This window comes from Aptenodytes forsteri, unplaced genomic scaffold, assembly GCF_000699145.1.
Source record: "Aptenodytes forsteri isolate BGI_AS27 unplaced genomic scaffold, ASM69914v1 Scaffold229, whole genome shotgun sequence".
In the NCBI taxonomy this organism is placed as follows: Eukaryota; Metazoa; Chordata; class Aves; order Sphenisciformes; family Spheniscidae; genus Aptenodytes; species Aptenodytes forsteri.
The window spans coordinates 6,441,718-6,462,413 of record NW_008795863.1 but is presented as its reverse complement, the minus strand read 5'-3'; the positions used below and the strand labels follow the sequence as shown (position 1 = coordinate 6,462,413).

The following is a 20,696-nucleotide window of genomic DNA, read 5'->3' as shown; positions in this document are numbered from 1 at the left end:
TACCACCTCTCCATCGCCGTGAGAAGATTTATACCAATGGTATAAAGTTAAAATTTAACCACAGATGTGTCTTTGAGCAAAATCACAAACTTCTGGGTCCAGTCAGTGTAGCTGTTAATTCCCAATGCTATGTAAGACATTGTTAGTCGTACAAGAAAAAAAATTTTGGGCACACGGAATTTTTGGATCACAGCAGTGTTATGAAGTGAGCTGTGGATCCACTCTGACCTCAGGTGTACAAAATCTCCAGCTGTAGTTAGCATCTGTTCCACCAGTAAATAAGCTTGTTGTTGAGCTTTAACAGCCTATGCAGGAAAAGTGCTCAAGGAGGGATGGGAGTTACAGAGCTGTTCAGTGAAGTAGGGTATTTACCTGATACCGAGGCTTTTGGGGAGATAACTACGCCTTAAATCCCGTATCTGACAGAGAAGCAACCTTTTGATGGAAGGGTTTTTCTTTGCTTTGCTTTACTTTACTTGTTTGCTAAACAGATTTACAGCAAAGGCTTGTGGTGTTCTAAGACTGACTGAGGGGTGCAGAAGACACGCACAAGGTTCATCACAAGTGCACATTAGGTTTATTTATTAGAGGAGGAAGCAAACCAAGAATATGCCTCTGGCTAAAGCAGCTTGCCCTGCTTAATAGAGATGGGCCAGACTATAAGTAAGGTGTATACCTGGTCTGAGTTCAGCCTAAGCCTAAACTAGGCTCCCTTTACAGTCAGTGGAGAGAGACTGACTTCATACTGCCAGTCAGAGGGCTGACAGCCTACTTACCTATTTTAGGCAGTTGTCTCTAAGAGAAGTAATTTCTGGCAGCAACAGCAATCTTACGGTATTTCCACTCCCACACTACCCCTTCAGCTGTACCAGCATGACTGCCTGTGCAATGATGCTGCAAAATGGGCCAGACAGAGGACTGGCAAAGTAGTTTTCTTTTATTTGTGAAGCCTATCTGACTCTAAAAATCTCACTGATGGGCACAGCTGGGAGGGTGGCATGGTGCACAGGCAGGAATCCTGTAATCCTGCTGAAGGTTTTGCTTCATGTAATCCCTTCTTTAGGCATCTCCATTGGTTTGTACACAAAAATTACCCTGGCAGCTCCTCACGTACCATCCCCAGGCAGCTTTCACATATGATTACGCTGGTCATCTATAAATCTCAAAATTTTAGAGGGAGATTTTCAAAGGCTTGAACAGCATTCGAGGCTCTGGTTTCCTCAGATCTCAGGAAACTGAGGCCCCTATACCTCTCAAAAGCAGCATTTGTTACTTGCAGTAACAGCACCTTAAGAAGAGACAGCAGGGGAGATGGTGTCTCAAGAGCCACGATTCACATTACCATTGTTCGTTTTGGCTTCTGCAAACGTGGAAATTATTTCTTCCTATCCGTTACTTTGCAGGGTGTTTGCCTGCTAAGGAGTCTTTGTTGCTTTGCTCAGTGAAATGAGGGATTACAACAATAAAATGGCACCTTAGGCTTGGCTGGATATCAGAATAAGTAATAGAAGAGCTTTCCTCTATCCCTGTCCCACCTGGACCTTGCTCCTGTGTTTAACACTGAACATCAGCCCTTCTTTCAGAATATACCCAAAGCAAACGGCTGTGAGGCAGAAAAAGGCTACAACAAAGGCAGTAAACTGAACCCACAGGCAATAGTAATTATTGCCCTTCCAAGAAGAAGTAAGAGAAAAGTCACAGCTGCTCCAGAAGCTGCCCCTGGTATGGCATACTTCTACACAGCGCCTCTCATCTCATCAGGCTGATGCAGAGATTTCACGGTAAATTCTTAGGCTTTGCTAATCAGATAAGCCTGTCCAGGCACATAGTGCCATGCTTACAACCTCCATCTGCAAGAAAAAAACATCCTGTCTTCTCGTGAAGGCTGATAAGCTGTGGATTGCTATTCTATTTGCTTGGGATTCATCTCGCATCAAAACCTGTGTTGATTCTCTGTTGATTGTAAGTTCAAGTACTTTGTTGCAAAAGCTAATCCTGCAAGCAGATAGTTGGAGTCCTATGCACATTCTTTTGGGGGGGTACGGGAAAGATTAATTAAGAAGGCAGATTAAATTTGTCAAGTTTATTTGCTCTTCTCCTTTCTGTAAATAGGAGTGAACTTTGGCAGGGTTAGTTTTCTTGTTTCATTCCACTAGAGGTAACAAAATGTAATTTTCTTTAACAAGGGCAAATCAGAAGGAACTTATCCTCTGCTCTTGAGGCTGAGGTAGGAACAATGCTGCCTCATTCAAGCGGCTACCAGTCATTATGAAATGCATGAATAAGCAGTGACAATTAATTCAGTGAGGCTGGACGAAAATATTTTTTGGGTGATAGTGTAATGTAAATCATTGTTTTACACATTCCCTTTGAATGATTTAATTCATGCTTTTCTGGCCCCCGCTGTGTTATGATTCATAGATTAGTGCTCATGTGTGTAATTTAACAGAGCTGAATAACAAGCAGCAAGGAGACTTAAACAAATCCTCACATCCGATGTTTTTACAATAAATTAGTAAAACATTGTTAGTACCATGTAGAATGATTACGCTACTGCAATTTCTACATAGGTACCTGTCAGGAAAAGAAGAAAAATACACGAAACATTGCATAATGAGCAGTAAAACAAATGTAGAAATCCAAAGCAATGGCAGGCGGATAATACACATCCTGTACCATACCTGTATTCCAATAGATAAGCATCTGTTTTTCTTGAAGTGGTCCTTCTTTCTATCTTCTACTGCAACGGTGGCAATGGTTGTGGTGGTGGTGACGGTGGCGGTATTGTTCCCTACGTGTTGACTTGCAGGGCCATGGATCTGCGCATTGGCAGCTTCAATAGCAGCTGTTAGCGCCTTCATACTGTCCAAGCTCTCCGTGGAGTTGCTAAGTCCAGACTGACTGATGATATCTCCCCTCTGTCCATGCCCATCCATATATGCATCTTGTGCAGACTCTGTGCTGCTCTGGGCTGTGATGGAAATAAATGGTTTGGTGGTAGTTCTTGGTGGGACTGGAGGCGGTGTCTTCTTATAGGTGGTAATGCAGGATGACACTGGAAAAAACATATGAGAGTTCTTGATTTATTGATGCTGCAGGGAAAATGGATGCAAACATGATCTCAAAGCATCAGTGAGCACAGACAGAGCAGTCATAAGGAGGACGCTGTTAGCCAAAGAGCCCCCAAAATCTCCAACGTAAGTGCCATGGAAATACCTCGCTTATCAGTGTCCTCTGTTCCTACTGATGTGAGTGGCAGAATTGCCAGCAGAGGGAAAGAAATTATCTGTTTGCCATGTTCCTCCTTAGACTTTTTATGATTGTTTTCTCCAGTATATTTTCTACTAACTGTTCTAAGTCCCGTGGGAACAAGTCCTTCCACCAAAACGTTTGTTCTGCTCGTGGCTTCCAAACAAGATTCACAAGGATGATGAGTCTCCAACCACCTACCCTAGCTAAACTGTACTTCATGTGGTTTTATTGCAATTGTTTTCCGTCTCTCTACCCTGTCCTACTGTATTTACCAAGCTTATGTAGAATTTTAAACCACATTTTTCTGATCAGAGCGAGATCCCAAAACTATCCTAGGTCAAAGTCTGTTAATACTCACCATGCTTGGACTTGTGTATTTCTTACTATAAAACGTCTCACTTGTTGCACAGACTTCTCAAATACTTTTAAATGCTTTGCAAGCTGCTAAGGATGTATTTAAAACAACATTTTGCCACACCTAAATTTCTCATCATAAATATATCAGTTCTGGAAAAAAAATGCTTAATTTTACACACAGGGAGTGAGCGTAATGAAGTCAATGGCTAAAGCCTGTCAGTCAGTGGGACTACTTAAAGGAAAGTGTAAGTATAAATGTTTGCAACAACAGAGGCTTTAATAAAAGTTCATGAGGACTCCTCTTTTTGAAGGCCATGCTCTCTTTGTAAGTGCTTCTATATGGATTTAGAAGATTAGCTTGAGAAGATTATCCCAGGTTAAAAACTATTGGCCTGTGTTTACAGAATTACATGCAGAAAGCACTACATGGAGATAAAAACGTCTTCCTTTAAGGGATAGCTGGCAGCTCTGCATTACTGAAGCCCTGGAATGCTTTCAAATGAGGAAATAAAGTCCATTAAGAACAAAAAACAATCATGATATGCTCTATTTTTTAAGAAAATAAATGCAGGCATGAACCTGTGCAAAGTTCAGACACAAACATGTTAACATAAAGTCTTATTAACAGTAATCATATGGCAAGAAATGATTCATCAGGTCATTTTAATTGGCAGACATCTATGCCACCCACATAAAAGGTAACTCTACTACAGCTGTTCTACTCTCTGTTTGTGCTGTATGTGCTTGTCGAGCCAGAAGCCATTATGGTATTAATTTGACTAGCTCAGATCCATATGCCCCATATCTCCCGATAGCTGTAGGAATAGTTATAGCGTAAAAGGTGTTTCCAGGGCATGAAATCACAGGGGATTTTTTTTTAAGGACTCTAGTATAAGTTTCTGATAACATGTCTGAACCCATGTTAAACACTTTGCATGCTAATGGAAAAAGAGTGTTTCACTAAGGTAGTGAGGGTTTTGAATCTATGATTCACTTCTGAAGAATCAAACAGAAACCACAGCATCTTTGAGAGAAGAGATGGCTAAAAATGACCTTGTCAAATTTTAACTCTGGGAAAGTGAATAGTTAATAGGGGTTAAAGGTATTTTTTAAAGTGCTTATGTCAGATATGACACGACCAATATCTGGAACTAAGAGAAAGGATGACAATTTTACAAAGGGGATTGTGAATTTTGTGCTGTTCTTCATTGGCTTTGATGCTGCCAAAAAGCATTTGTTGCTACTGTGCACGTTCAGGTAAATCAGCTGCTGCAGCAACAGCACAAACATTTACTCCGGGACTTACGGAGAATTGTGGAGGCTGCTGCTTGGGTGATGGTATCCCAGAAATGACACAGGTGGTTCGTGGTCTGGAGAATGTTCTCCGAGTGGTGGAAATGCAAACTGAAATACACCACTGAAGAATTCAAAGCACATACACACGCGTATATCCAGGTAACGCTTTGGGAAGCCGGTGCCAAACTTGTCTAATAGAGGTTTATGTGCAATGCTACTTTGCAATTCAGCAAAGTATAAATTGCCCCATTTAAAATACGCTAGGCGGGGTCATTGTGGAACTCCTAGGGAGATGCCAGCACCTTCAGGACATCCCAGCGAGGCACGTAAGTATCATTTTTCCTACCTAGCAGATAGGGAAATGATAATGAAACACACTTGAAAAGTGCTCTTAGGTAGGAGAGAGAGCTTCAGAAATAAAAGCCAGAAAGGAAAAGCAGAAAATAAAAGCCAGAAATAAAAGCAAGCCTTAACAAGACTGGTCCCCACATCACTGGTCATCTCCCCCTAGAAAGAGAGTCAATAGCAACTGTCTATCGAGCGCTACCAGGCGCTCTGGACACAGCAGTACAAATACAGAAACGCCTGATTAAGATGTCTTTCATTCTGTTGGTAAATGTACTCAATGAGGAGTCTAATCCACACTGCAATGAAAGATGTTTGCACTCAGCTAATTAAATCTGAAGTTATTCTTAAGAGGGGGAGAGAATTGACAAGTCATATGGTGAAATTGTAAAGAGAAACAGCAAACGTTCTTTTAGCAAGTCAAAACAAATCCTCAGTTTCCTGGAGTCACGCAGCACATACTGTACAGCTCCGGAGAAGCAGAGTGTGCAAGTCATAAAAGAACCCCAAGCACTTCATTACTGGAAATGATGTAAGCTCCCGCCGCTCCTCTGCAGAAACGACAACAAAACAATGCTCGGGCCGCCGCCGCCGTCGGAGGCAGCTGCGCTCTAAATGTCGTAGCTGGCTGAGCCCTCCAAACGGCTGAAGCACAACAACGAAAGGGATTCGGCACATCAGTTTTTCTCCGGGCACTTTCAAGAACCTGGCAACTTGCGACATGGCAACCTGAAGGATCTGCTGGCTTTTCAAGTGGCTACAGTATTTTAAATGCTAAGCTGCTTGAAAAACAAAATGAGTACTCCCCAAGAAAAATGACGAAACCCTGGCACCCTCCTTGTGCAGCCAAGAGAGCCCGAGCGTTCAGTTGGTGCGGGAAGAGCATATCACGTTGCTTTCTGTCCCCACGGGCAAAGGGGAAGCTCATCCATCCAGCTCTCCCACAGCAGAGATGGGCTGCCTGGCAGGAGGACTCTGAGGGAGAAGATTACAGGATCATGGGATGCGTGAAAAAGATGGAGAAATCCTCACTTCACACACAGGGGACTTTCAAAGGGTTTTGCACAGGAAAGTTAGTTTAATTCACATCAGGAAGTGAATTTAAAGGGCTGTATAAAATCCCTGATAAATACGTTCTTGGACGTGGATCAAGGAGCGAAGTTCTGTACAGAAACTGATCTGACTGGAGGGTCAAGTCAAAGTAGCCTCATTTTTCATTAAAATTGTTTAGACATGGAGTTAATCGGAAATACTGTTTTCTGAATAGCAAACGTGTATATGAACCCTCAGTTTGTCACAATATAGAGAAGCTTTTCATATTATTTTCCAGAGCACACATGCTGCTGGAGCAGGTAGACATTCCTCTCCTAGGGCATATGCAAGGTTTAATCCAGAAACTAGTTAAGTCATGTGCAAGAATCCTCTGACTCCCAAAGCTCCTTGAATCAGGCCCACCGTTTCCAGCTCTATCAATCCACTAAGCAATGCCCTCCTTTTCATTTCGATCTTTATCCTATTTCTGTGGCCTGCCTTTGGGTTACAGTTTAATCCCAAATACCTAGTGAAAAAGCACTTTCTCCGGATTAAAAAAAAAAGTTCTGGTGTTTGTCCTCCTAGCCAGTATTTCCAAACAACTAGCTCATGGGACAGGAATTTGGAACAGGGAGTGTCAACCACCCAGTTCAGAAGGAAGTCTAATGATAAAAAAAATAATCCCAGATTGCATAATAATAAAGGCTTGAATTTGAATGTTTCATTGTAAAAGCACTTCAGTTGTTTAAACATGCTCACTAGGGAGATGAGCCCTCGGGAACAAACATCAGCACGCAAACACAGATTTTTAGCTCAGTGAATGGGTGCTCAGGAGAACCCCAAGGCAAATTAATATTTGTGAAGAGATCAAATTCATGCAGTACTTTGAACAGTTCATGTGATGAGATATGTAAGCAATATCTTTCTAATTTGGCAGTCTCATATAAGCTTGGTTAACAAATACAAGCATAAATGAAAGTGCAAATTTAAAGTTAATTAAAATAATAGTGTTTCTCTTGAGAAAAAGGACTAATTCCACAGTTTGAAAAGAGCAGCAAAGGACACAACTTGTGCACAACTAAGTATTAAGGTACAAGGCAGGAGTTCTTCTATCCCGCACAGATGGACCTCAGTCTTCTGATTTACTGTCTGTTAAACAGGCGTGTTAACAGCAGTGCCCTTGCATCTCACGCAACTGCAACAGCAAACAAGCAGGCCTGAGCCTCACAACTGCAGCCCCCGAGCTCCCCACACAAAGGTGCGGTGCTTGATTTGGCTTGTTAGACTCAAACAGAGCTGTTATTCTCTTTACTATGCACTTATTTCCTTGCTGTGTTGAGATTTGGGGGGAATGCTTGGAAATGGGGTTTCAGATCTCGTATTGTTATTTTTACATGCAAAAAAATTGGTAAGAAAACAGAGCATGCATTTTCTTAATAAAAAACTATTTTCATATAGCAGATGGCTTCCGAGGATGCAGAGATTTACTATTAAAAAACTGAAATAAAGATTTTCCTGAGAAGTTCTAAACTGCCGAAGGGAATAATACCAGAGTGAGTTATGGATGTCATTATCCCAAATGAGAACTACTGAAATCTCTGTACCACACCATCTTCACGGTTCTGCCAAGGCCATGCTTTTTCCGTACCTCCACCACCGCGAAGCCAGATATCTTATCCGACAAAAGCCTAAGCTACACTGGATTTGGAAACAGGCATGACTGACAACTAAAATCCTGCAGAAATCTATACAAAGTATCTAAACTATCTTTACTGCACACAATAGCACCACAGTGTTAAGATTTAATATCCCGTGTACTCTGAGGTCTAAAAGCCTGTGCTGGTGATCTTTTCATAAATCTGGACATTTTTGTTCGCAAGTAGGGTGCCTCCAGCTTCCTTGCTGCGTACAGTAAAGGACCTCCTGAAACCCAAGAGAGGGGTGAGACTAAATATAGCTCATCCTGCATCTCAAATGGATCGAGTTAGAAAATCTGCACGTGCATAGTCAGCGAATGACAGGTGAATATTTCTCCAGCAGATTTTTTTTTTCTTTCAATATCTGCTGCTGGAAGCTGCTGATGCCAGTCAGAAGTTTAATTGCTATCCCAGGGAAGCTGAATTAGTGTACAGAGAACAGGTGAGAGCCAAAGGTGTCTGCTAAATGCAGTTTATCACTAGGATATCACCACAAATTATGGACGCACAGACACAATTCAGTGCATGTAGGCTTCCTATGAGACCCACTTCACTATATAGCCATAGCTGAACTTCTCTATACATAAAAATTACCAGTACCTTAACAGCACACAACTTAAGCAATTCAACTCATTTGGCCTCAAAGCCAAGAAGTCTATACACAACTGAAACTCTCGAAAAAAGATTTCACATAAACTGAAAGTCATTACCCAAAGTGGTTCATTGCTAGGATGGCTTATAGTATTTTACTCCTAAAAACTGTGATCTTTACTGGTGTCAAGCAATTAAGACTCAGCTTTACCTTTTCAGAAGACAGAGATAAAATAGGTAAGAATACGACCACGTGCAAACCCTAGATTTAATTTCAGTTAATGCATATGAACTGCCTTGCCTTTTTACGTGGAGTGAGCAGTTGGAGGGGACAGCAGTAGCATTTGCTTCTGCCATTCCCTCCCCAGCAGCTGTCTCCATGAGATTGAACTGCGCTGTACCTGTGGAGATGGTGCTTTACAGATGGGTTCAATCTTGGCCATTGGCCCATGGGACGTGATGAAGTTATATACCCACGGACGACAAATGAATAGCTGCTCAAACTGAAATTTAGTCTGGCTGAGAATGAAGACAGAAGTGAAACTATTTTGGCCTTGTCCTTAAACTCTGGCTACCAACAAAGCATCTAGAAAAACACCGCCAAGATCTGCAGGGATGATGATGTGAGTCTGTTCCAGACAGATGCTCTCCGAGAGCTTCAAAGATTCAAACTGCTTTAAAACAGTCATGGTAGAAGGTATCTGACACAGAACATCAACCTCTACATTCAATGAAGCACATTGGAGAAGAGTGAAAAGAAAAAAGAAAAACAATACAGCAGTGTGGTCTTTTTTACTTAGCATATGAATTATTTACCATCTCTTTTCATCTGTACAGCATTTTTTTTTCTGAGAAAATCAGGGAAACAGTGATCTATAGCTTAAACTAAGTCTAGCAAACCATTCAAATGCTTTCTGCACGTAAGTACTTCACCAAATTCTTCATGCTTCCCCCCTTTCAGAGCACTCATGGAAAACAAGAAACAATAGAATTTTTGATAAAAAAAAGGATACTTAAAAATATTTTGTTTCAGAACTTACATGTCATAAAATAACCATGGTAAGAAATTCATAAGCTTTCTGAATATCAATACATTCATCTTATAAAAGGCATTTATGGAAAACAGAGGAAACCTTGTGAAATATGGTAGTTTATCCCACTTAGACCAAGAATGTGTAACAGTAAATAAATGTAATAATATGCAGCTTGATGAAATCAGATCCTTTTCCCATATATTTTCCAGGAAGCAACTTCACCAGCACTTTGATATAACACTTTGTTATGTGTTACTGCAGCACTCTCAAATTCCAGAATTTGCATCTTTTTCCCTCTGGCAATACTGTTAATAAATCAAAATGGGCAATTTTTTTTTAATGTGGAGTTGTACTAACCAAATACAGACACACATATGTAAGCAGCTATTTAAGTAAAGGCACAGTGCAAGAACCAAAGCCTGATTTTCAGAAACACAGGGGGTTGAACTTTTTGCAAGCATCTAGCCACCTTAGCTAGGAAGATGTATTTAAAAAGTTTCAAATCCAAGCATACTCTGAAAAACTAATAACTTTTTTTTTTTTTTTTTGGACTACTGAAAAATGGTTGAATGTAAAGACTTGAGCTGCAAATGTACATTGCAAGTTCTTGGGGCTAATCACTTGAAAACCTATCCCTTATTTACATTTCTAAATTGCATCTGGATTCTTGAAAACCTGACCTGAGCTGTGAATGCACAACCTAATTTCCAGACTGTACGAGTAGCTCTTTCAACATATAGTTGTGCAGCAAGCATGCCAAAGTGGAGCCCACACTTGCCACTCTGTTTGGGCATATTACCGTAGGTGCTATTTCTCAAAATTATCATGTAAATTTGTAACTACTGGTTCTGGACATATTAATATACTCCTGTATATATGGTTTCCCCTCAGTTACAAATGGAATATTTAATAACTGAGCAGCCAATGCATAGGAGACTTGAACCCTGTCAAACCTGGAGATACATTAGGGCAGATGTGTGGTCAGAACTGAGCCTACATGTTGCTCATGAAGCAAGTACTGTGGGTCGTGCCCTCCTTCGCGGTTCATTAAGAAGCACTGCATTTTGTCCTTCCTGAGCCTCTGCTGCCAATCTCCCATCCTCCCACGGTGGCAATGGAGATGACTGATGATAAAGCAAGTTCAGCAGTCAGTCAGTTTAGGATGAGCTTGTCACGAATTTGATGGAGAAATTGCAGGTTGAAATCGCACAGCTTTTGTCATGTAGGAGGTCGGACTAGAGAACAATTAAGATTCTCCTCTTCTAAATCTGTGAATCCCAGATACTAACCTGTGAACCTAGAGGAGACTTAAGCAAGCCAATTATCTCTGAGTAATCTGATCATGTAGCATTTAAGCTAGCTAGATATTAATGTAGTTGGACATCACTGTTTTCAACATTACTGCAAGGATTTTCTTTTTAAGCTCTTCACTGCAACTAATTTTCAAAAGGCAGTATTTGGCTGAGGTATTGACACTTCAAAGTGTGATTCCTGTATAAGAAAGAAATGACTGTAAAAGTTGTTCCCTCTTCCTCAATCTGGAAATGTACCTTCTTTGTTTGCTGCTGATGTTAGCAAGAAAACAAGCTTCTACTGGTTTTTACTCCCAGTGGTTTTCTGAATACTTAATAAACTTAAGGTAGGGTAAGCAGAATTCTGTATCATTGCACATATTGGCATCAAGCTGGCCTCACAGAATTTGATTAGTGATGCATCTAAATTGGCTTAGAAATCAATTAGTTTAAATTACGGCAAACCCACTCCTGATGTGGACACATTTAGAACTGGATATGACTGATAAGGTCTTTTTTTTTAAACTTAAATGAAAATGCAGTGGAAATAAGAGTGATTCATTCAAAGAGTTTATCCCAATTAACTGTATAAGTTAACTGATTTTAAACTGATTTCCTTTTACGCCATGGTGTGCAAACAAGCTGTACATTGTTATCAGTTACATCCAGTTGAATCCACTAAAAACGGTATAGGTATAATTTGACCTGATGACAACTGGTGAAGTTTAAGAGCCCTCTTTAATTTTCTGAGTCAAAATCAGTTCTCAGGGTTGCTCTGTTTGAGTTCATTTGTGCCTGCATAGTTTGGTTACTTTTATATCTGGGATTTTTTAAAAGATACAATAAAACACAGAACACAGTGAGCAGCATTGTTACTAATGAACTTTTCAAAGCTGACCCACACTGGGGAAGTTCTGCACTATGAGACAGGTATATATATACATATAGGACAGTTATATTCCCCCAATCATCAGGGGACTGGTATACACAGCAAGAACAGAAATGTAGGTACACCAGTTTTGCATGTTATTCAACCCTAAGGCTGTTCAGAAGATTTTAAGCAATCAAGAAAGTCATTGCTCTGACGTAGACTATTCAAATGTGTTTAATACAACCTATGTGAGATGGAATTTACTGTTTTCGGTACAGTAGCCACCTATTTATTAAGCAAACTACCTTATGATGCTGATGAGTGTAGGTTGTGATTCCTCATAGCAGAAAGCACTTTGTCACCCGATCCAGCAAAGGACTCAAATCTCTCTAAACTCTTAAAAGAAAGTATATGCTTAAGCTTTTTTACTCAGTCCCCAATGGCATCAAGGCTTTACTGCTTTCACATCATCTCAAAAGTCTACCTTTCAATTTGTTTTGTGAATCTTATTTTATGCTACTTGATATCTAAGATTATATTAAATAGTTTGGCTAAGAGTTAAAAGTTATTCAAATGACAGCAATGATGAAGGGCTGCTGTGTTTTAATCAGATATATGTTGGGAAGAAACTGTACAAATGCCAAAGCCAATACAAACTAAAAGAAGAATGCGATTGATAAAAGCAACATGAACAGCTTTTTAGCTACTATAAATTGCCATGAAGCACCACAAGAATTGATTTATATATTTTTATTATCTGTTTTGATGTAGTTCACTATAACTGAAAAGAGCTATGAAGGTATAACAACACACTATGTTATTCTCATAGGAATTACTAATAAACATAAATGTAGAAAACCAGCATTCAGGAAGGAAAGCATCATGTGGGTATTGAACAAGAACATCTGTTCAGCCAGGGAAGTACTGACTTGTTTTTACGCAGCCAGTACTGCATTTTTCAGCACACTTATCTCTTTTGGGGTGTTCCAGTCCAAGCAGGAATGTCTAAAACAAACAAGTTATGCTCGCATGTTTCCTAAAAAAAACCCCCAACCAAAAGCAAGAGCCATTTGTAGCAGAAGGAAGGAAGGGAAGAGGGAAAATTACAACTAAATCCATACTCCGGGCTGAACAGTCACTTGTCACCTGAGAGAGAGAATTATGACCCAACTCAAAAGTTCTGCCTCCCCTGTGGTCCTGATAAGGTTATCAGATGACCTGCTAAAAGTCACCTGTCGGGGCAGATCCTCTAGCACCGTGGGGGAAAATCCAATCCCTTCTCAAATGAGGAGGAAATGTAGGCAAGGGGTTTACACAAGAAATTATACTTATCTTTGGCCTAATTTCAGGTAAAATAGCAAAACTGACTCAAGCCCGAGGACATTAACGTCTTTCAAAACCTAGAAAAAATACAATTGTTTGGTGAACAAGGCATATGAAGGATGTGTATGAAATATGTATTCTGTCTCAAGACGAATTAAAATCTACACCCAAACCTGATTTCTATCTTCCCATTTTACATTCAAATTAACAAGTTACGTCCTTGCTCAGTGACAGGTTTGAGGTCACTGTGAGTGACCTCATCCTTTTATCTATTTGCTTGCTTTTATGACAAGAGTCCTAGTTAATAATGCAACAAATCAGCTGAAAATACTGGCTTGGCGTGAGAAATTCCTAATGATCAGCCTGAGTGTCCTGGGCACAAAAAATATTGACATCTCATTTACAGATAAGAGAATGTCAATAAATCTGAGCACAAAAATCACTTCTTGTTGGGATCCTGAACTAGCAAGAGGACAGCACGAGTTCCCAGAAGACATTTAGACAAAGAAAGATGGTGGCCCTGGCACACATGAAAGAGGACAGACCAGTCTTGTGTTACTTTTAAGCAAGATTTGAGTGAAAGACATTCTTATTTCTTGCCACATATTACTCCATTTATTAAAGCAATGCCTGTAAAACAGGCCTTGAAGAAATTCGGGTTCACAATTTGTAGGAGATGTCAGACACAAGCTCCCATAACTTCCTTGGAGACATCAGCTGCATGTCTGATGATAGCCAAACAGCTTTTTTTTAAAATTTTTTTTTTGTTTTCTTTCTTTTTTATTTTAAAAAACTTCAGTTTAGTAGAGGTGGAAATTTTAAAACTTGCCAACATGATCCTGAAACCCTGATGGCTGAATTCATCTGATATCCTTCCAGTGGCAAAAATCAGAGGTTTATTTTACATAATTTCCAGAAGGACAAACAAGCATTGCCGCAGTAAAGAACAAATGTGAGCAAACTTTTCTCTCCCAAGCACACACAGGATTTATCTTTCAGTTACAATTTCCTTTAGCCAGAGATTTTGGAATTAGTGCTTATGGTCTCAGCCTGGGATAAACCTCCCTTTTCCCTAACCCCTAGACAGCAAAATAATATTAGTATTTCTTACATTTACATAATTGTAAAAAATGAACTATGCATTTTGTACTGGCTTAGTTAAAAGGTAAACCCAGACGTTTTGTGCTGGCTAAGTTAAAAGGTAAACCCAGGCCATCTATTTAAAACGTAAAAAGAGAAAGAAAACACGCCAAATGAATTTTGACACTTCAGAGTATTTAGACCTTTTGAATCTCCAGACTACTTTCTTTCTAGAATGCTTTCTGAAGATCACAAGGCCAATAAAAGATCTTTGCAAACTCCAGCAAAGTGAATCCTACAAATTCGTACAATTTCACATGCACATAGCAAATCCTCCACACCTCTGAGTGCATGAGACGCAGGAAAGATCAAATTTTTAACCAAAGCTCCAATTTTTGAGTTCTTTCCCTACCGTTTTCTGCCCCAGCCTGAAATTTCCTCTTCTTTAATCATCCCTCTAATAAGACTCATTTATTGCATACACCTATCCCTCCTACAAACTTGGTGTTTCTTTTGGAATAAAAATCTGTCTCTCAGACTTCGCTGGCTCACTGTGAATCAGAAGGTAACCCAAACCTCTGACTGAAGATGCTCCCACAGGCATATGGAATGTGAAAGAAAGGGGAAGAATCAGGTCTGGATCCTCTTGTCCAAATTGGTCAGTTAAAAAAAAAAAAAAAGAACTAATAGAAATAGCTGTGAATGTTCTACGAAAACAAGGATGCTCAGCAGAGCAACAGGCAACCTGGTTCAACTTGGGCTGTACAGTTCAGCTCTGCTTTGCTTGAAAACCTTTACGTGACCTCAACTTCTGTTTGCACGGCTGTTTGAAGAATGTCTGTCTTAATACCAGCACCTTTATCTGCCTGGTTAATATTGCTGAGAACATGTGGTTATTCATTATTTGTTATTCTCATCAAATTACAGAGTCTGAGCAGTATCACTGTCAACTGCCAATCACCCAGCACAAAAAGCAAATAATTAAAATGGACAGATGATGAATAATCCAGAGGCCAGGGTCTGCTTTTCATAAATTGTCTGTTAACAAATGATAAACAAATACAAGTGTAATAGTGGGGACTGCTCGCAAACAACTTGGGAACTGGGAAAAATTATAAATTCAAGATCAATATCAGTTCCAGCGAGTAAATCAGTCAGCTCTTGTTACCAACAATATTAATATAATTTACTTTTTATCATAAGGGATCTAAGAGGATATGCAGAATCTGCGTAGCTGTAGGTCACAGCAGCATCATCCACGGCTGCACTGCACCCAGCTGAGAGACTGGTTTAAGGCTTGTTGGATGTTTTCTAGAGGAGCTATTACTCTGGAGTAATTATGCATTTTGGAAGTGGTTTAAACTGAATCACTACACCCCCACTTTTTATTTGGGATTAAGGGTATCCAGACAAAGAGTTGTTCTGGAATAACCACAGTACTTTTGGAGAATTTCCAGAGTTAGGGAGACTTTGCTGCAGAGAGGAGTGTGGCACACAAAGCCAGCAGTCTCCTCCCATGACCTTTGTTTTCTTCGGAGTCTGTCAAAGTGCTGGCAGGTCTGATTCCCTTCAGCTTTTAAAGACTAAAAAGGGCAATATTCAAGGCACTTTGGCTGAATGACTTGGGTGAAGAAAACAGCATCAAAGTGTGTACATGAACTTGCCTCTATCTAAGATTTCTCAGGGCACAGACTTCCCTACCTGCAGAATGATTAGAAAAAGTGTGAACAATTAGATTTTAATAATTTCAAAGGCAGCTTATTACATCCACAATGTCATTCTTTTGTGTATAAAATTGCTGTTTAATTCATGTACACCAGGAGTGAAATCTACTCATAAAATAAAAAGGAACTTTCTTAACAGTTTTCCTGAATTTAGCGCTTAGGACTGTGGATGAGTCATATTTTCCTTGTTATCCCATTCAGTTGACTTTTCTATACATGTCTTAAATGCGCTATGTATTAACAGCCAAGTAGGCCATGACAGCAGTTTTCTTTGAGATTGGGAACCTGCTGTTTTGACCTGTTTATGAAGAGAAAAGTGTCATCTCAACAGGACAAAATTGTTTCATATTTTTCATCCCTATTTTCCTCTTGTGAGCAATTTCTTTTTAACCCCATAAAGCCAAGTAAAAAGCGACTGGTCTAGAAGATTTTCTTTTTCTTTTTCTTCTTTTTTAATATTTCTACATCATTCAAGAAAAAAATACAGAAACATTTTTCTTTATATAAAAGTTTAAACTGTGAAGTTGGAAAAGCATACCCTTCATGTTCTTTATATATGTCTGTGTGGAACTTCTTAGTGTCTCTTTTTAAGCACATGCAGTGGAATTTAGACTCTTAAAAGGGAAAATAAATGTCTGTATTTATGAACAACCCTATAAAGATAAAGGGAAAAGTGCAAAACCTGTCATGACAGAAATGAGAAGACAGTAATTTCAAACCTTGCCATGCTCACACAACAGAATGGACTCGAGCTCTGTTGAGTGTGTTAGAGTCCTTCAGGATGGAAGGCACTATTCAGTGTTATTTGTTAGTATTACAGTCAAAGAGCTTTCTGTTTTAAAAGTGTCCTAAGCTGCTCTGAAATGTTCCAGAGCTTTGTTTTCCTCACTTCTACTGGTACAAGTTAAAAGTAAGACCTCCTAGATTAGCCTTACTAAGGAGAACTGAGCCAACGGTACTTCCCCCTCCCCCATAAATTAGATGTTGTTGAAAGAAAAAAATAGGTTAAAAAGGCTACTTTTCACATTCTTCAGACTGCTGCATGCCACCTGGTCGAGAACTGAGCTTCCTGTGAGCTTCCAGAGCCTGCCATGTGTGAAATCCATCCTACGTGACAATTTTAACATCAGTTGCATCATTAACACATGTTCCTGTCTGCACAATGTTTTTTTGCACTTTGCCAGATGAGGCAGAGGCTAGATGAATTGTTACTGTGCACATGCAATTTTCTAATAAAAACAATATGGGCATTATTATTCTTGGAAATGCATTTGGAAAATCTTACTCTACATTGTATAATACACATTAGGGTGACAGGTAGGCGAGGCGCTGGAAGTGTATGTGGAGTAAGAAAGAGGAGTCCACAAGTACAACAAATACCTGTGTCCATGTGCTTGTCTGAACACACAAATATAGCCACCCAAGCATACACATACAAAACTATGTTCATTTTGAACTGCCTTGGAGTTTTGCTTTTGTTCTCATCTTAGATGATGCAACAAATTGCAAGGCATACTTTTTTCCTGAGCTTCAATTTGTATCTTTGGTTTCTTAGAAGATGCTCCTTTTGGGTAGCGTTCTCAGCTTCCTCAGCATATGACACTGGGAGGGATTATTTGGTTTATCCACAGCTTCCACGCAATACATGTTAAGTCCCAAAGTATCCTGTAACACTAACCATTCTGACTCAAACCCCAAACCACCCCAAACTACCCCAAGCCACCCCAAACCACCCCAAAAATAAATGAAAACACATAGAACTTGCAGTAAAAAGGGTAAAACCTCAAAAATGAAATGCTATGGGAAGAGATCAGAAGAGCTTCAAGGGCTCGGCCAGTGTCATGGGCCCTTCTAGCTGAAGGTGAAGCTGCCCAGGTGATCCTTTCCTACAGGTAAACTAGTTTATTTGACACCACAGATTGGAGTTGAGAGGTCGGTGTCCCCAGCATTAACTGGTTTGAATCCAAATACAACTTAGTTCCTTGCCAGTTCTTCACTTCACAGAACGGCGTATGAAGAGATATTCAAAAATCTTTTTTCTGGAAACAGTTTTCTTCAGCGTTAAGGTAAGTGTATATGCATGTGCATATATTTGTATAAAGGTGTTACTGGGACACGGAGGGAATTATAGTTAATAGCACCAGATGTCCTACGGCTTTGTGTCAAAGACAAAAAACCTGCAGCTCGGTTGCTCGCACAACCTGCTTGCTATGGGCTAAAAAAAAATTCTGCTTATGAACAAAATAATACACATTATTTCACTGCTCATTCTAGCACCAACCCTATAATTACTGCATTCTCAACTATCTTCCACATTCCCCTTGAGCTGTGAATTACAAGCTTTCAGCTTATTGGATACTAGTACTGTGGCATGATTAGATTACCATTTCCACAGGTTGCCAAAGCAGAAGAATAGCTCATCTAAGTATGAATAGATTCATTTACTTGAAGAGAATTTTCCTTACCTTTCAGACTAATCATCTGTGTCTAACACAGGGTAAAAAGAACAGAAATTCTTTGCAGGTTAGCTTCTCTTAGAAAATAAAATTAAGCCCCTAGTTTTTATATCCCAGAATTTGAAGGTATGCAGATTTGGGGGTTTTGTCTGGCTGCTCAGAAGAGAGCTGTTGTTTGCAGAATGCAGATACAGACCTGTTTTCTGTTGTAGACTGAATGCATTAGTCACTAAGGAGGCTAGAGCATAATGGAAAGTAGCCATTTTGTGTTCATTTTAGTGCACAGCCTTGGAGAGGAGAAACACACGTATCCATGTCATTTTTGATGTGCTGTTGAGTAGAATATAAAGATTATAAATATTTTATTAGTCGTTTATAGGTTAAAAAGGTAATTTGCACAGAGTAAATATTTCCCCTTGGAATTCAAGAAAACATGACAGGTTTGAATTTGAAATAAGAACCAGCAGTTGAGGATATTTGTTATTTGCAGGCTATTTATAGTGTGAAAATTTAACTGTGTATGTTCAGATATACTCAGCTCACCAGTGTGCCAGTAACACCCGTTCCAGTGCTACCAAGCAGCCGTAACCCCAGCCTAACAGGCAGCACCTATCAGATTCAGAGCTCCCTTGTGCTGCCACAACTGCAGGCAAAGCAGGCAGGTGAGTCCACTCTACTGTCCATTCAAGTATAGAGGTAACAGATCACATGCAACACACTTGGCTTTTTTATGTGGAAGCTGATATACCACACGTGGCAATGCAGGTCGGAAGCAGCCTCAGTGGCTCACCGGCTCCACTCGCCCACCATTGATAGAAAGCTGGTTTTGCTCAAATGCATTCTCATCCTTGCCCTGCACAACAGCATAAAGCAGACAGCCCCACAAATTGCCTTTGCAGCCGTTCACATCTTACAAAAGGTTTTTGGTGGATGCGAAGGCTGACCCATGCAGGATGCTGGAGAAGTCGGTGAAAACTTGTAGGTCCTTCCATCAGCGAGCAGCCTTTGTGGCCCATCCTTATGTTTGTAAATGAAATTCCTGCCACACATTTGTGGCCTGCTCGGCACTCTTATCACCCGTGTTTTAACCCTCCAGTTTATGATTTTATTATTTTAATATGGTCTCCGGACCATCTGCAAACCACCTACAGAGCCTGGCAGCTCACACAGTTTGGGAAACATTGCCTTATGATACTCCTCTGTAGTTACTACATTAAAAGCTTGTTAAAAAGGCAAATCTAAACAACTTTGGAGATGTTCAAGGAGAACCACAGATTTCTTCTTGACATACATCATTATGTAGTAAAAGAACATTCGGTGAAACACAAGGATATTTATTATTCAACAGATTACACTCTGTAACAGCTTAAGCTAGTCTGGAAAAAAAAAGACAGCGTTATTTAATTAATGATGGTTTGCAAATTACATCCAGAGAGAGAATAGCTGCCTTTTCAGTTTTTGTTAGCCTGCATGTGGCCATGTGAGCACTGCTCACAGAAATACCACTCTCTTCTCCCTCGCTCACACACAGACACACACATCATTCTCCTGACTTTGTCCTGACCATTCCTGAGTGGTTTTCCATTCAAACAAGCATCTAGGCAAACAAAAACATGCCGCCTGTAGGAAAAAGAAGCCCCTTACCTCGGGGTATCCACGTCTCTCTCTCCGTAGGACAAACACTCACTGTGTTTTCTGCCGTGGCCTCTCTCCAAGCTTTCCACCCCCTCCGCAGCCCTGCCCCACATTGCAGCCTTTCGGATGCTCTTCCTGAGTCTCACTGCTTCCCGCAACCTGGTGTGATTACAGCCAAATTCCTCCTTCCTTACGGACTCTCAGGACACCATATTTCTGCCTCGTAGTTCAATGCATCATGCCATTGCCGGCCTCTTGTGCATGTGCTGTTTTGCTTTCTATAACAATGCAGTAAATGTCACACTCGTTATCTGGAAGAATAAAGCCCCCTCACTGCATAGTGTATGCACAAAATGCCTGAAGTTTTCCAACATGCTGTTTATGCCCTGTTGCAGGACTGTCTTTCTGAAAATCCCAGTTATGACCTGACTCCTGTATGCTGGGTAATTTCAACCTAGCTAATTTCAGTTCCTTGCTGCAAAAGAAAAACTGAAACAAATACAAAGCACACTCACAATCCACTTTTAGCAAATATTTCCAGAAAACAAAAAGAGGAAAAATCTGGAAGAACCTGTATAAATGGCTATAAAGGCCTAGAAAACACAGGCACTCTGGGCAAGTAACTTATCCCACCCTCCATACAACAGCTATATTTGGAGGGGATGAACTGCCCTTTGGCAGGCCCGCTGCCTCCCTCCCTGTACTAAACAG

At 40.2% G+C, this 20,696-nt stretch overlaps 1 protein-coding gene across 4 annotated transcripts in view; it reads right to left on the bottom strand.

The window, feature by feature from the left end:
• Positions 1–20,696, bottom strand: part of DLGAP1 (DLG associated protein 1) — a 145,367-nt gene that overhangs the window by 29,140 nt on the left and 95,531 nt on the right. For all 4 annotated transcript variants that reach the window (XM_009284111.1, XM_009284112.2, XM_009284113.1 and 1 more), the window contains one exon: positions 2,682–3,055. In XM_009284111.1, the coding sequence (XP_009282386.1) occupies positions 2,682–3,055 (374 nt within the window). The remainder of the gene's footprint in view (positions 1–2,681; positions 3,056–20,696) is intronic.